The sequence below is a fragment of the Sinocyclocheilus anshuiensis genome, unplaced genomic scaffold (assembly GCF_001515605.1).
Source record: "Sinocyclocheilus anshuiensis isolate Anshui unplaced genomic scaffold, SAMN03320099.WGS_v1.1 scaffold742, whole genome shotgun sequence".
NCBI classification, from domain to species: Eukaryota; Metazoa; Chordata; class Actinopteri; order Cypriniformes; family Cyprinidae; genus Sinocyclocheilus; species Sinocyclocheilus anshuiensis.
In genome coordinates, this window is record NW_015544169.1 from 112,142 (window position 1) to 127,386 (window position 15,245).

The 15,245-nt window shown below is 37.9% G+C and overlaps 1 protein-coding gene across 1 annotated transcript; it reads right to left on the reverse strand.

The window, feature by feature from the left end:
- Positions 1–1,551: 1,551 nt before the first annotated feature.
- On the reverse strand, positions 1,552–14,611 carry LOC107695981 (ammonium transporter Rh type A-like). The gene is made up of 10 exons (XM_016496106.1): positions 14,352–14,611; positions 9,072–9,255; positions 8,761–8,911; positions 5,637–5,784; positions 3,024–3,190; positions 2,793–2,930; positions 2,586–2,707; positions 2,418–2,491; positions 1,938–2,011; positions 1,552–1,809 (listed from the first exon to the last, which is right to left on the reverse strand). The coding sequence occupies exons 1-10, from the start codon at positions 14,533–14,535 to the stop codon at positions 1,735–1,737; spliced, it is 1,317 nt and encodes a 438-aa protein (XP_016351592.1). The 5' UTR covers positions 14,536–14,611; the 3' UTR covers positions 1,552–1,734.
- Between the last annotated feature and the right edge of the window lie 634 nt (positions 14,612–15,245).

Below are 15,245 nucleotides of genomic sequence, written 5' to 3' on the forward strand. Positions count from 1 at the left end.
AACGGGGGCTTCGCGTCGTGCCTAACAGCGCCCTTTAGCTGTTATAAATTCACTGTAAACCACGGCTTCTTGGGGCTTATTGCTTTAATTTAAATCCTGATTATACTCATACATCACAAATGAACATAACAGCCTTCAGTACAATCATTAGGCTATAACAAAAAATAATTCAGATAGCTGGTTTTATAAATGTACAAGTAGAAGTTTAATGCATTCACAGACTTTTCAAATACAATTAAGTGATGAGGTTTGGAGTGAGGCATATGGTAACATACATTCAGAGACACACAAATTGAATCAGTAAGTCAGCTTGCAGTAAGACCTCTTTATAATTAAAAAACATGACATTTAGTAGTCTTACCAAGAGCAAGAAGTGACTATCCGATCACGTCTGCTTATTTGTATTATGAGCTAAACATTCAAGCAATGTAGTAAAAGAGCTTTTATATAAGGCTATTGTGTGACTACAATCCTTACAAAAAGATGAAGTTTCAAAGATGTAAATGTACAGTGGCCCCAAAACGCTTTTTTTTCTTCTTGACACTACATCACACTGTCAACAAATGATGATTCCTCAGTGAGTGTTTCGTCAGAATTAACTTCATTTCTTAGTCATCTATGTTATTATTTTTAATCAGTTGGTCCCAGGGTCCATTAGTGGAGGTATGCATTTAGTTCTTCTCAAATTCACAAGTTCACTCAGGTGTCCTAGTAGAGCAACAACAGCTGAAGATAATCATATAAACTATGAACATGCTCCACTAATGTTATCCCAACAAACTGGAAAAGTGTGCTTAGTTATCTTTCTTTTAAATGCATGCCAATGTTTTATTTTTGATATTTTGTATGCAATTTTAAAATGTGACTTTTTAATTACTTTTTGGGGCCACTGTATTTGCCTGAGTTCATATTAAAGTATTAGAAATTGTGTGAAAATATAAAAGTTACCAATATTTTTGTTAGTTCTTTGGGATACAATAGCTTAAAATACTTCATGTGTCATTGTATAAAGGGTTGTTACTGATCACAATAATGAGCAACTATAATTATTGCAAGAAAGTTGAAGGATCTCTCTTTGGATGTGGACTATGCATGATTATATATATATACACAGTGGGTACGGAAAGTATTCAGACCCCCTTAAATTTTTCACTCTTTGTTATATTGCAGCCATTTGCTAAAATAATTTAAGTTAATTTTTTTTCCTTACAAGAGCATTGGTCAAAATGTCTAGTGATGATGAAAGTTGGGTCTGAAAAAACACAATAATAATAAAAGCTTATTCAAAGTAAAATGAACTACTTTGATAACACACTTAAGCACAGGGTCTCGCGTTGGCTCAGATGTTTGGCACATTACAGTGAGCAACTATTCAGTTATGTGCATTTCAGCAGATGACGACAATAACTGACCTACACTTTGAGTTAGCTTAGTAACTTTTTGGGAATTACTTTTAACCATCTTACATTTCATTATATAATGCCTAATCCGGCTAAAAAGGTTTGAGACACTACTTATCAGTGTCATAAAATGAATGGCAGGTGTTTTTAAAATTGCGCTACATGTATTTAGAAAAGCACCCATTACAAAATAATACATGACATCTCTTAGTACTTATGATGATTTCACTGTTGAAGATGTTAGTAAGTGGAGTAGATGCTGATGTTGAACAGCCGAGGTGCTTATTGGACCGGGTCTCTTGATTTGCGAAGTGAACTGGTTTGGAGCAGAGCTTCAAGCCTCTGTTTTGTTCTTGGAATAATCGCCATGAGTCAAACGCTCTTCGTTTTCCTCTTCTTCCTCAGGTACCTGCATATGAAAAGCATCCACAATTATTAAACTTGTCGTTACAAGACATTTTCCTAAGCATTAAAAACAGTTGTGAACATGCCCTTGCATTACAAAATAGCATTAACATATTAATTATTTTGACGTACCTCCCAGAAGATTGAGTCATCGAAGCAGTTTTGATCAGGTGGCTGGCCCCAGAATGGACTCTTCATAATCAGACCTGGAGAAGGTATGAAAAATGTTTTACTTTTGTAATGTTTTTTTTTTTTGTACTTTTTAAAATGCACTCTCTGAATTCATCTTGGTTTTATGGGAAAACAAAACAACAACAACAACAACTTTTCAAAAAAGTTTACATTTAATAACTATTATATGTCACTCTATACATATTTTTTTTGTTACTAGGAAACAATAAAAATGATAAAAGATTATGCCAAACTATTTAATATGGTTAAAATGTGAAAACAGATTATAATTCAAAACATGGGTTCAAGTTCTTCTAGGAAGAAATATATTCATGTCATTTGTATGCATGCGTTGCATTTTTTCATATACGTTAATTAAATCCATTTACTTTATGCATTACAATATCTTGCAGATTTTATAGTGTTTGTATTGGTACCCACCTGTGATCAACCCACCCACCAAAGCAAAACCCAGAGATGATGCCAAACCACATGCCTGATAGCCTGGTGAAACACTGGGATAAACAAGCACAGAGATATTAAACCCATTTGTTGCCATACTGATAATAGCAAAAACCTATAGATGCAATGTAAAGAGCTGCAAGCTACCCGGCTTTCTTTCCTAGTGCTGCAGCCAAAATGCCGGCAAGGCCCCCTAGTATGCCTGGCATGCCGTGGAGGTTATGCACGCCACAGGTGTCTTGGATTCCAAGTTTGGAGGCGAGTATGGGCTGAGGAGAACAAAAAAAAAAAATGACGGATTAATATGTGATTGATTTTTAATTAGAGTCACTGGGATATGAAAGGAACTCATACAGTGAGGAACTTAAAGCCAACGGTGGAGATAACGCCTGCTGTGATTCCGATCACCATTGCTCCAAATGGCTGGATGTCCATGTCAGCGCAGGTACCCACAGCGACTCCTCCAGCCAGTGTGGCATTCTGAATGTGAACCTATGCCACAAAAGACAATAGGTTAAGTCAAAAGGATCATGGTCTGCTGAAATGTGAGATCTGGTAAAATAACAAGAGACTAGCATGACCCACCATGTCAAGTTTCCCCTTCTTCTCCACCAGACTGGAGGTAGCGTAGGCGGCGAGAGCGCAAGCAGCCAGAGAGAAATAGGTGTTGATAACAGCTCTTAGCTGAGGATCACCAGGTTCAGCAATAGCAGAATTAAAGCTGGGCCAGAACATCCACAAGTAGACTGTGCCTACATACACAGGAAGAGTGGAATGGTGAATGAATGCTTGGTGAATTATATTTATATGATTACCCCTGCTGAAAAATCCAGCATTAGGTATGTTTTGCATGCTGGGACCAGAATAGGATGCTGGTTGGCTGGTTATCAGCATGTTTTGCACGTTGGAACCAGCATGGGATTCTGGTTTGCCTGGTACCCCCCATGGGAAATGGTAGTGCTGGTGGACTATGCTGGTCCACCAGCTAGACCAGTAGTGTATCAGCACTATACCAGCATAAATCAACCTGGGACATGGAATTCATGCTGATTTTTCAGCAGGGACCTTTCTACACACATTTTAGTGTAAGTATGCTTACCAAACCGCAAATGCAAGTGCAGTGTTCCAGGGAGACTGCCCTGCACTTTAATTATTTGATTTGACACAAATTATGCTGTGAGCTACAGAGGTACAGTCCAGTCAATAGATTGTGTTGTCTTAAAGTCTTAAGTTGCATTTAAATGTCACCCATAGTGATGTGTCGTTCGCGAACGAGCCGGCTCTAAGAGCCAATTCTTTGTAGCGAACGAGAAGAGCCGACTCCCGTCGGGGAGAGCCGAATCTTCAGCCGGAGCCTTCTATTTTAGGCCAATTTAGCAATTGTGAATGGTTTGTGTGTTGATAAGCAAATTTTTTATTTAGTGTTCTCATAGAAGCCTTATTTTTATGCAATTTTTCATTACAAAAAAAAAAAAAAAATAAAAATACACATGCGGCTAATCAAATGGGAGGACAGACTAGGATCATACCATTATGTGAAAGAAGGAATGGGGACACACACTCCGAAGATAGCGAGTGTAGTGGTACAGGCCAGGCACACAGAGCGACAGAGAGAGATGGGGGATCCGGATTTAAACGCAACCGCATTGGTTTAGGTAGGAAGACACTGCATTGTTCCAACATCGGTCCTCTCGGAGAGAGTCTTCTCAAAAACAGGACAAATAATCACAGAGAGGTGAAATCGCATCAGTACATCCAAGCGGAGGCATCTAATATTTCGGAATGCCAACCTGCACTAAAGACTAAAGTGTTATTATTCAAGTTTTATTAAAATGTTAAATAATAGTATGTGTATTTTTTTTGTTTTGTAATGAAAGCAAAATGCATAAAAATAAGGCTTTTATGAAAATACTGAATAAAAAATTGCTTACCAACACACAAACCTTTCACAATTGCTAAATTGGGCTAAAATAGAAGGCTCAGAGTGATACTAAATAAAGAGCAATTTGGGAGCCGAGCCAAAAGAGACGAATCTTTGAAAAGAGCCGAACTTCCCATCACTACACTGCAAAAAATGCTTTTCTAGCTTAGATCTTTTGTCTAGTTTCCAGCCAAAATATCTAAAAATTCTTAAATCAAGAAGGATTTTCTAGACAAGTAAAAATTATTGTCTTGTTTTCAGAAAAAACAAGTCGAATTTAAGTGAGTTTTTGCTTGAAACAAGCAAAATAATCTGCCAATGGGGTAAGAAAAATAATCTTGTTTTCGGTTTGAAACAAGATTATTTTTCTTACCCCATTGGCAGATTATTTTGCTTGTTTCAAGCAAAAACTCACTTAATTTTGACTTGTTTTTTCTGAAAACAAGACAATAATTTTTACTTCTATAGAAAATCCTTCTTGATTTAAGAATTTTTAGATATTTTGGCTGGAAACAAGACAAAATATCTAAGCTAGAAAAGCATTTTTTGCAGTGTAGTCACCAACACTGTTTTCTGGAGCTGAAAGTTTTTGTACAGACATGTTTTGTTGACTGAAACAACAACACAAAGGTACACCTGTACAACATTCTAAACCATGGAACTCCAACCCTGGTCCTGGACAGCTACCGTCCTGCAGACTTCAGTCCCAACTCTGCTCCAACCCTGAACACCTTGATTAGATGTTTCAGGCATGTTTGATTGGGGTTGGAGCTGAAATCTGCAGGAAGGTAGCTCACCAGGAGCAGGGTTGGAGACCCCTGAACTAAACAGACTGTCCCTGCGTTCCATTCGGAAGGGCTCATCCCTATGCCCTAATCCCTTCATCATCACGTACCCACACGGAGGCGCCGTCATCATGCAAAGAATCTGCGCAAAGGATTATGGGAGCCTGAAGTGTCCATCAGTTGTACCCTTCGAAATCCTTCATTCTGAAGGGCCCTAAGGGATACTAATATATCCCGTTTGGAACGCACTGAGTGTGTCAATCCCTCACAGCCTGATTCATTTAAATATGGCGTCTACCAATTGCCAGTTACCTTTATATGTAAAAAATTATTGAAACTCTATGCAAACATTATTTACTGAAGCTCTAGGAGAAAATGTGGGCAAATAAGACCCATGTAAGCAAATCTCATTAGTCACTCTGATTACAGTGTGCAATAAGGGGCAAATTTCCGTTTTATAGCTATTTATTCTGTTTTATAGTCTACACATACCGATCATTGCAAACAAGTCTGAGTGATAGACTGATCCTTCATTCTCATGACCGTTCCGAAGACCAGGGCGATAAAGAACACGAGCGACAGCTAATCCAAAATAAGCCCCAAAAGCATGGATGGTCATGGAGGCACCAACATCAGAAACCTGTTAAGAGACAAGAATATTTATGAATACCAGATGAAAGATTTTTGGTATGTTTGACTGCTGCTTTAAGGTAAGATTTGTTTCCTTGAGATGCCACCACTGTTCAATGTCAGACCTGTTCCATTTAGACAAGAATGGTTTGTGCTGTTGTGAGTTAATCAAGATAATAATAAAAATGTTATTTCCTTATCCCCAGGTAATCCAGGCACTACAGTGGGTATGTGGTAAATAACCACATTTTGTTGCTATGCAGCCTGAAATGAAGGCACAGTTTTTGTTTTATTTAGCTGTATTTAGTGCAACTAATAACATCTAAGTGAAAGATTTAACACTAACATGTCAGAAAAAAATAAAAAACTGAATCACTGAGCTGGAAAAAAGATCACCCCCTCGTGTCAGTATTTTGTTGAACCACCTTTTGCTTTAACTTTGCACATCTTGACTTTGCAATATTTGCCCACTCTTCTTTGCAGAACTGCTGAAGTTCAGTTAAATTTGATGGTCAGCGTTTGTGGACTGCAGTGTTCAAGTCATTCCACAGATTTGCAGTGGGGTTTAAGTCTGGACTCTGACTAGGTCATGCAAGGACATTTACCATTTTCTCCTTCGACCACTGTGTGCTCAGTTTTGCTGTGTGCTTTGGGTCATTGTCACGTTGGAAGGTAAATCTTCTTCCCATTGACAACTTTCTGGAAGAGGGCAGCAGATTCTCCTCAAGAATTTGTCAGTATTTTGCCCCATCCATTTTTCCTTCTATCCTGACAAGTGCTCCAGTCCCTGCTGCAGAGAAACACCCCATAACAGGAGATCACCACCTCCATGCTTTACTGGAGGAATGCTGTTTGGATGGCGAGCTGTATTGGATTTCCGCCAGACATATTGTTTGTTGTTGAGGCCAAATAATTCAATTTTAGTCTCATCTGCCTCAGAATCTTCAAGGTGTGTTTTGGCAAATCTCAGTTGTGACTGCATGTGGCCTTTCATGAGGAGAGTGAGAGTGGATTTTCTCTTGCAAGCCTCCCATACAAGCCACATTTGTGGGTAATTTGTGATATTGTTGTCACATGCACACAATGACCACTCTCCGTCATAAATTCCTGCAGCTGCTTCAGAGTTGCTGTCAGACTCTTGGTAGCCTCTCTGACCAGTTTCCTCCTGCTCTTTCATCCAGTTTGGAGCGACGTCCTGATCCAGGGAGGGTCTGTGTTTTAACAAATACCTTCCACTTCTTAATAATAGACTTCACTGTGCTTCTAGTAGTGATGTGTCGTTTGTGAACGAGCCAGCTCTAAGAGCCGATTATTTGTAGCGAACGAGAAGAGCCGACTCCCGTCAGGGAGAGCCGAATCTTCAGCCGGAGCCTTCTTTTTTAGCCCAGTTTAGCAATTATGAATGGTTTGTGTGTTGGTACGCAATTTTTTATTCAGTGCTTTCATAAAAGCCTTATTTTTATGCATTTTTCAAAATCACATGGGAGGATAGACTAGGATCATACCATTATGTGAAAGGAGGAAGGGGGACACACGAGTGTAGTGGTAAAGGCCAGGTACACAGAGCGACAAAGAGACGGGGGATCCGGAATTAAACGCAGGTGCGTTGGTTAAGGTTGGAAGACACTGCATTGTTGCAGCATCAGTCCCCTTTTTAGAGAGTGTTCTCAAAAACAGGACAAATAAACACAGAGAGGAGAAATAGCATCAGCACACCCAAGCTGAGGCATCTGATATTTCTGAATGCCAACCTGCACTAAAGTCTTAATGTTAAGACTTTTGCCTTTATTTATTTGATTTGTTTGCTGTGGTTCTGTGTTCAATTAAAGTTTTATTAAAATATGAAATAATAGTAACTGTATATTTTGTAACGAAAAAATGCATAAAAATAAGGCTATTATAAAAACACTGAATAAAAAAAATTGCTTACCAACACACAATCCATTCACAATTGCTAAATTAGGCTAAAAGAGAAGACTCCGAGTGATACTAAATGAACAGCCATTTGGGAGCCGTAAGAGCCGGCTCTTCTAAGGGAGCCGAGCCAAAAGAGCCGGACTTCCCATCACTAGCTTCTACGCATTGATAAATCCTTTGAATTTTTTTTTTCTCCGATCCATCTCCCGACTTGTGCCTGTTCGCAACTTTATCCTGGAGATCTTTTGACAGTGTCTTGCCACCCATAGTTGATTGTTTGCTTCAGTTGCACTACCAAGGACTGAAATGCTCCAGGAAAGCTCTTTTCATGCTGAGCTGATCAAAATGAGCACAGCTGATCACAGTTGAAAGTCAAATGGCTTTGTGTGCCGTTGAAAAGGTGATTAGCTTCACCTGATTGAGTTTACAAGTCATTTTTAGGAGGGGGGTGATCCGTTTTCAGAATCAGTGATTCTGTTTTTATTATTATTATTATTTTCTGACATATTGGTGTTATATCTTTTACTTGGATGTTATAAGTTGCACTGAGTAAATACAGCTGGATAAAACAAAAACTGTCTGTCTTCATTTCAGGCTGCAAAGCAACAAAATGTGATTATTTTAAAGGGCGGTGATTCTTTTCTATACCCACTGTATATCTTCTTCAAGATGAAGAAGATGTTTTGCACATGGTGTTTCGGTTGTTATTGTAACACTGGGTGTGTTCATTAAGTTTATTCTGCCAATTTAAGGAAGGAGAAAGAAAATTGCCTAAACTGCTTTTCCTTCATCTTTGACCCAGCTTCCTTTTGTAATAAAAGGAGTTCCTTTGCAGGATCTCAGATAGCATGACATTTCACGAGGCTCTGCTACCAATATTAAGGAACCTCAACCTAATTAAAAGTAGTATTAAAATCATGCATAAAGTTTAAACCTACACTAACTATCAAGTTAATGAGCAAATAAGGGTGGAAGTGGCTTCACAATGATTCCCTCAGAATGCTAAAACAAATTATCATTGCAGTATATGCAATGATTAAAGTATATGAACTAATGAGCCTGTGCAAACCTTAAGGACTTCCACAACCAAATGCTCATTGATGCAGAAGATAGTGATCTCCAGCAGGGTCATGATGAGAAGCTGTACAGGGCTGGTTTTTCCCAGAACCGCTCCAAACGAGATCAGAACAGTTGCTGTACTGAAGTCAGCATTAATCATTCTGCAGAGAAGGAAATATGGGATGGATAAAAAGTTTTACTCATGGGCATATTTAGTCAAATACAACAGAACATCTAGCTTTTAACTATTTTGACAGATGATGAAATAATAATCAGTTTTGTCACCCAAAATCCCCCCCATAACCAAAAAGTTGAGTTTACTTTTCGATGCTGACTCTTATTTTTCCGTCATGCATATGCCAGATGTTCTGGAGGAGAAGACCCCATTGCAAGCCAAAGGCAGCCAGCAACAGGTTGATGCCCACACTGCTGAAGCCATATCTCTTTAGGAAGGTCATCAGGAAACCAAAGCCAATGAAGATCATCACGTGTACATCCTGAAACACTGGACACATGGATAAAGAGTTTATGAGAAAGAGCTGTTTCTCCACATCTGAAGCCTGAAATCACAGCATTCTAGAACCACATTTGGTCCATCTGCAGTTTGAACAGGTCAGCATTGAAAGGGTGCACTGTTGTGCTATATCAGTAAAACTGTGCTATATCAGTAAAGTCAACTTAAATTTCGGTCTGTCTATCACACAAAGCTATTGTGTGACTTAAAGAGATAGTTCACCAAAAATAACAATCCTGTCATCATTTACTCACCCTCATGTCGTTCCAAACCCATAAGACTTTCATTCATCTTTGGAACACAAATTTAGATATTTTTAATGATATCTGAGAGATTTCTGTCCCTCCATTGACAGTCTATGCAACTACCACTTTGACGCTTCAAAACATTTAGAAAGAGATTGTTAAACTAATCCATATGAATTGATCGGTTTAGTCCAAATTTTCTGAAGAGACTCAGTCTCTTCATATGATTAACATTTAATTTAGGCTTTTATTCACGTGTAAACATTAATCAATGCACATATCAGTTATGGCAATTGGAAGCTCAAGCTAAAAATATCTTCATTTGTGTTCTAAAGATGAACAATTGGGTCTTGGGCTCACAAGAACAAAATGAGTCTTATGGGTTTTGGAACGACATAAGGGTGAGTAAATGATGACAGAAAGAATACTTGAAACATAGCGTACAGTGGGCTACTTACATGATATGTTTGCTGTTTTGATATTTTTGTTCTTTGACAGGTATTGTACATGTTTCCAAACAGGAAACAAAACCAGAATACGCAACATAAGAGTGAGTAAATGACAGAATTTTCTTTTTAGGGTGAACTGTTCATTTTATGGTGCAGATCTCTTCACAGTGAATGCGTAACATGTTTAGTAGCAATGTAATTCTTGATTAACAGCTGTACACCTAGAATCGTTACACAGCGACACACTGACACATTCTGTTTTAAGTCAGACATCTCTTTCAGAATTGAATTACCAGAACAATTCAATAACCATGCTCTTTCTGTCGCTGTGCAAAGGTCTTGTGTGCTCTTCTATAAGACTATGAATGACAGCTTAAGAAGTTGCCCCTATTGACCTTGTTGGCGTGTATAATTTTATTCAATTCACATGATTCTGAGTGTTAAAATGTACTTATTCCAGGATCTATCATCTTCAAAGCAAACCAGGCTCCAGCCTTTTCAGTGCTCTAACTGGCTGCAAAATGACAAACCATAAGACAGTTTTGTACATGTTTCTGAACATGGCATTGCACATGCACTGACATTTTGAATAGATGCACATGCAATGCACATGTAAACGAATTGGACTGCAAAGATTAGGGTGCATATAAACAGGACTTTCATACCAAGTGATTTGAAGTCATTCCTTTTCATGAATGATACCCAACATTGGGCATTGAAACTATGTCAGAAATTGAGTGACTTTGATTCATGCAGTAAAAATCGAATTGCTATAATGTATATTACACTGCTGCATTTTGAATTAATGCATCCAGAGTGTTTCCCTTCTGAGACGCTGATGGATGAATGGAAATGCAAACATGTATAACAATTTCTATAAATTCATAATAACTGAATGTGCACACTGATTGTCTTAACAACACATAGCGCCAGTACTGCTGGCCTTTGCCCATATTTCCTGCAGAGAGGAAATTAGTTGTAGACTATCCAACTCAGGAAGCTGTACAGTCAACATCCCTGGACACAAAGATAGGATACAGTCCAGAACACCTGATTCATCAGCAAGGCCCGTTTTCAGACTACACAGTACAAACCATATTATTGTGCCTGCTGATAATAATCAGACACATTAACGATTGTCAGGACGTTTAAAAAGGGTCTCATTGTCAGTCCCAAGAGAGATGAGTGGAACTATGAAGCTTGAACTTCCAAAAGGTGCGGCACCAGGCTTTGAATAGCCAAACATTCAGTCTTCCTTGGAATGCGTCCACCCATTCAGTAATCGACACGAAATCTAAACTTGCCAGTAACAAACCCAAATAGTCATCAATCATAGTGCTCATGGTCTGACATCTGCTAAGCTCATCAAGACCGATGACCCCTGTAAGTACTACTAACTAAGTTTAGTGGTGAGGCAGTTGGATCAGGACTCAAATAAATGATCAATAAACGATCATATCCTCATTTTATAACATACCTCATGCTGTCAGCAGACCATACACAAAGAACCACTGTATGACGATGCAGTAAGAAAAAGACTAAACAGGAAAACTTTAGATAAATACGCAATGATTAAAAAAATGAGCAAATTTCAGTCTTATCTTGCTGTGCAAGCCATCTAAAAACAAACAAACAACTGAATGTGATTTATCACTGCATGCACTCAATTCTCAATGGTCATTTTTGATGTTTCGTGGAAACAAAGGATCCCCAAAAATGTGATAGAATCTAGTTTTGTTATATCATCACAGCCCTTCCCATCCTTCTAACTTCCCGTGGTACTACAGTAGTGTTCTTTCTCTGTCTTCAAGCAGTCATTTACTTTATTGTCACTAGTCTTTGATGGTTGTTAAGTACTAAAATGTGGTCCTGCTGAAAACCCCTCAAAAACATTTAGGTGGGCCTCTGACACGGATGAAACAGAGGTTATCAACCCTTATCAGATGTCGCATGACCCAAATCTTTTCCACTGATCTTTCTGTTAATCTTGAGCAATATATATTTACAATGATAAGGTTGGCTTTTCACTGGAAGTCCAATGAAAGGTGGCTATTTCATGTATGCAAACTTTGGAAGAGCATCATAGTGGAATTCAGATAATCTTGCCGGCTGAGTAAAGGTGCACAATCCATTTTTCCCAACTGTTGGCTGATACAACAAACAGAATAATATTCCCAGTGAAAGTTTTCGTATTTCCCACATGCAACATATTTGCTGATAAAATCTCAAAGGCCCATTTTCCTAATGGGTGGAAAGTTTCCCCTCTTTGTGGATGTTTAGCAACTTAATTACATTCTGTCATCTCTAATTTAGAGCACAGTGACATAACTCAGCTATATGTGTTTTCTTTGTTGCCAAGATTAAAGTGTCCTTTATTTTCTTTTCTTTGAAGCTGTTCTCACTCATTTCTGGAATGCCTTGCGTGTATGTACCAAAGTGACAGATGGCCTTAATTTTCCCAGTCTATAAACACATATGCTTTTTATTTTTCTTTCTTTTTCACATATTCATTTAATCATTTTTAAAGGTCATCAGGTTCAATGGGTGGCAAATAATTTGTATACTCCTATTAGCTTTTTTTTTATTTTTATAAACAGACATGCCCATCACTTCAACATTTTTAAACTTAAGCTACTAAGAATGTTGTGTGATGAAAAATTCATTAAAGTGACTAAATTAATAGTCTCTGAACACACCTCTTGCAACTCAAAGGCAAAAGAGTTATTATCTAGGGTCAATATTTATTGTATTTAATCTGATTGCTTTGAATTTCACAATTCAATAAAAAAAAAAAAAAAGAAAAAAAAAGTTGTTTATAGGATAAAGGGGACTGGGATAGTCCAGCGTCTCTGTGAGGTACTGTGAAAACTACAAAGAAAGTTACAACTGTAATTAAGAAACAGATGACAGTTCTTATCAAACCCTAGACAAAAGTATCCAGTGACATTAAGTTTAATGTACTTGTCAGTGTAATAAAATAAGTCAGATTTCAAATTTTGAAGGGTTGAATGGAAACACTGAGGACACATGTGACACTGAGACTAATCTTGCATGTTCATACTCTCCACACCCCAGAGTTGGTTTCAGTCCAAACCGTGTCTGCGCAAACAACCACGAGTGCAATTTGAAGATAAAGGAAAATAAGGGCATTTTACAACTAATGCATGTCATCTCTGCCAATTAGCAAACCATGTAGAGAAAATTTAAGGAATGCAATTAAAGTTTAAAACATCTCAAAGGAAACATACAGTGTTTCTGTTTACTTGAATGAATAATTCCTTTTATAATAGATTCTGCAGATCAGTGGTTCTCAACTGGTGGGTCACTGCCCAAAATAAACAGGCTTATCAACTTTTTAAGGGGAAGCGAGAATGTTTCCCTTATCTTTGTTGCTGACATCAAATGATGTACATCCAGTCAGTATTTTGGCTCAAATTGTTGTCATTTCATAGACATCTACACAAATACCAACACAACACTGAAAACCATGAACAAAACTATGCAAGATAAACATATGACCCAGATTATATTACATACACATTTATTGTGCAACCATAATGCATTCTGTGCAATTCTTGGCAGCTTAGAGTATGAAACCATCAAAATTAAATTAAATTAAATCCAAATGGGCCAATTTACCTATTTATTCTACAGTATGTCTTGTTAATAATTTTATATATAAATGTAATGATGATGTTAATAGCAATGACAGAGTTTGATCATACAACCTTTTTTTTGTTTGTTTTCATTTGCAGCCTACATTAAATAGTTTTGTACTGTATTGTGTCACCAGTTGATGTTCAGTGTAAGATCTGGCTCCTGAATCAGAACCAGTTGAAAACCACTGATCTAGATGGATGACATGGATAAATAACCAAAGCTGACCTTCATCACCCTCTCCTCTTAGTCTTTCTCCTGAGAGTGCAAGAGCTGGTGTCATTGCCTCCCCTCCGGAGGGAGTATTTTTAGGGACTTGCGTGCTGTGAATGAACATTAGTGAAATATTGCCACCAAAGCCTTCACAGAAATAAACCACTCAGTCAGTGAACACTGATGAGTGAGTAGTACAATGAAACTCAATAGCAAAGTTGACTAGAGTAAATATCAACCTTAAAGAGGATCAATTCATTTGCAAATCATCCAGCAAATATTTTATTCAGACAGTGGCCAAAGACAATGAAATGTTAACAGCATTTCTGCACCAGTCACTGCCATTTTCCAACTGTATCCACCTGATCTGACTCTTAAAGTTATAACATAATGTGTTCAGGTTGAGCCAAAATACTATTTAAATACTATTTTAGACTTAATTAAAACCAATCAATTTGGTGTCACAACAAGACCTCATATATACACTATTCACAACATATATATTTTTCAGGGGAATACTTACTGGGATAAAGGGTAATGGGGCTGCTTGAATGAGTTGTATTCGATTCTGCATGACTCCCATCATGTCCGTGAGCATCACCGGTGTCATATACCACAAGAAAAGCGTACAGGACAATGGTCACGGCTTCCAGTGTTAAGGCCAGAATGGAAAACTTGAGCCTCATGTTGGTGGCATATGATGGCATCCTTCTCTGTCTCTGCTGTTCTTCTGGGTGATTCTCCCTGTTTCTACCTCTCACACTCTTCACGCAGTCTGTGGCTTGTGGGGGGAGTGCAGAAAGTGGCATGTGGTTTTGAATTGGCTGCAGGATTTGGAAGACCAATGGCAAGAGAGATCCTTAAGGTGGGGACGGTCACACCCCCTGTATTTGTAGGAATGGATTTCCTCTCTCCTCCTACTTATGTAAATGAAGACCAGTGTTTTAAATGCACAAACGTAAATAAATAGAAGCATATATGGCTTATATGTCTCCATAGAGAACCATAAATATGAGAGCACTTGAAGATTGACAACTAAGTATTATACACTTTAATTATACACTTTAATTATTGTTTGTATTATATGGAAATTCCATGGTTTACCACATGACTGGTTACACATTGTAATAATAAAAAAATGTTTCATGGGTTTACACTGTAAACATTAGAATTTATTATTTTTCATCATTGCCTTCTAATTTGCTTTTATATTGCTTGGAATCCGTGTTTTGGTTCCTCTTTTATTCTGAACACGCCCTGAAGTGTGAGAGTTGAGTAGTAAAGCGTGAAGCAAGCAAATGTTGTTGGTAATGTTATTTGGTTCTCACATCCTAAATAAAGAAATGTATTTTGTGTACCCAACAATGTTAACAGCAAAGATTCATGGAGCGACAAAAAGGGACATATGATTTTAAAA

Coding starts and splice junctions, on each gene's coding strand:
- LOC107695981 (XM_016496106.1), bottom strand. CDS start 14,535: ATGCCATCATATGCCACCAACATGAGGCTCAAGTTTTCCATTCTGGCC. Junction 2,492..2,585: donor GCACTAGGAAAGAAAGCCGG/GTAGCTTGCAGC, acceptor TGTTTATCCCAG/TGTTTCACCAGGCTATCAGG. Junction 1,810..1,937: donor ATGACTCAATCTTCTGGGAG/GTACGTCAAAAT, acceptor TTTCATATGCAG/GTACCTGAGGAAGAAGAGGA.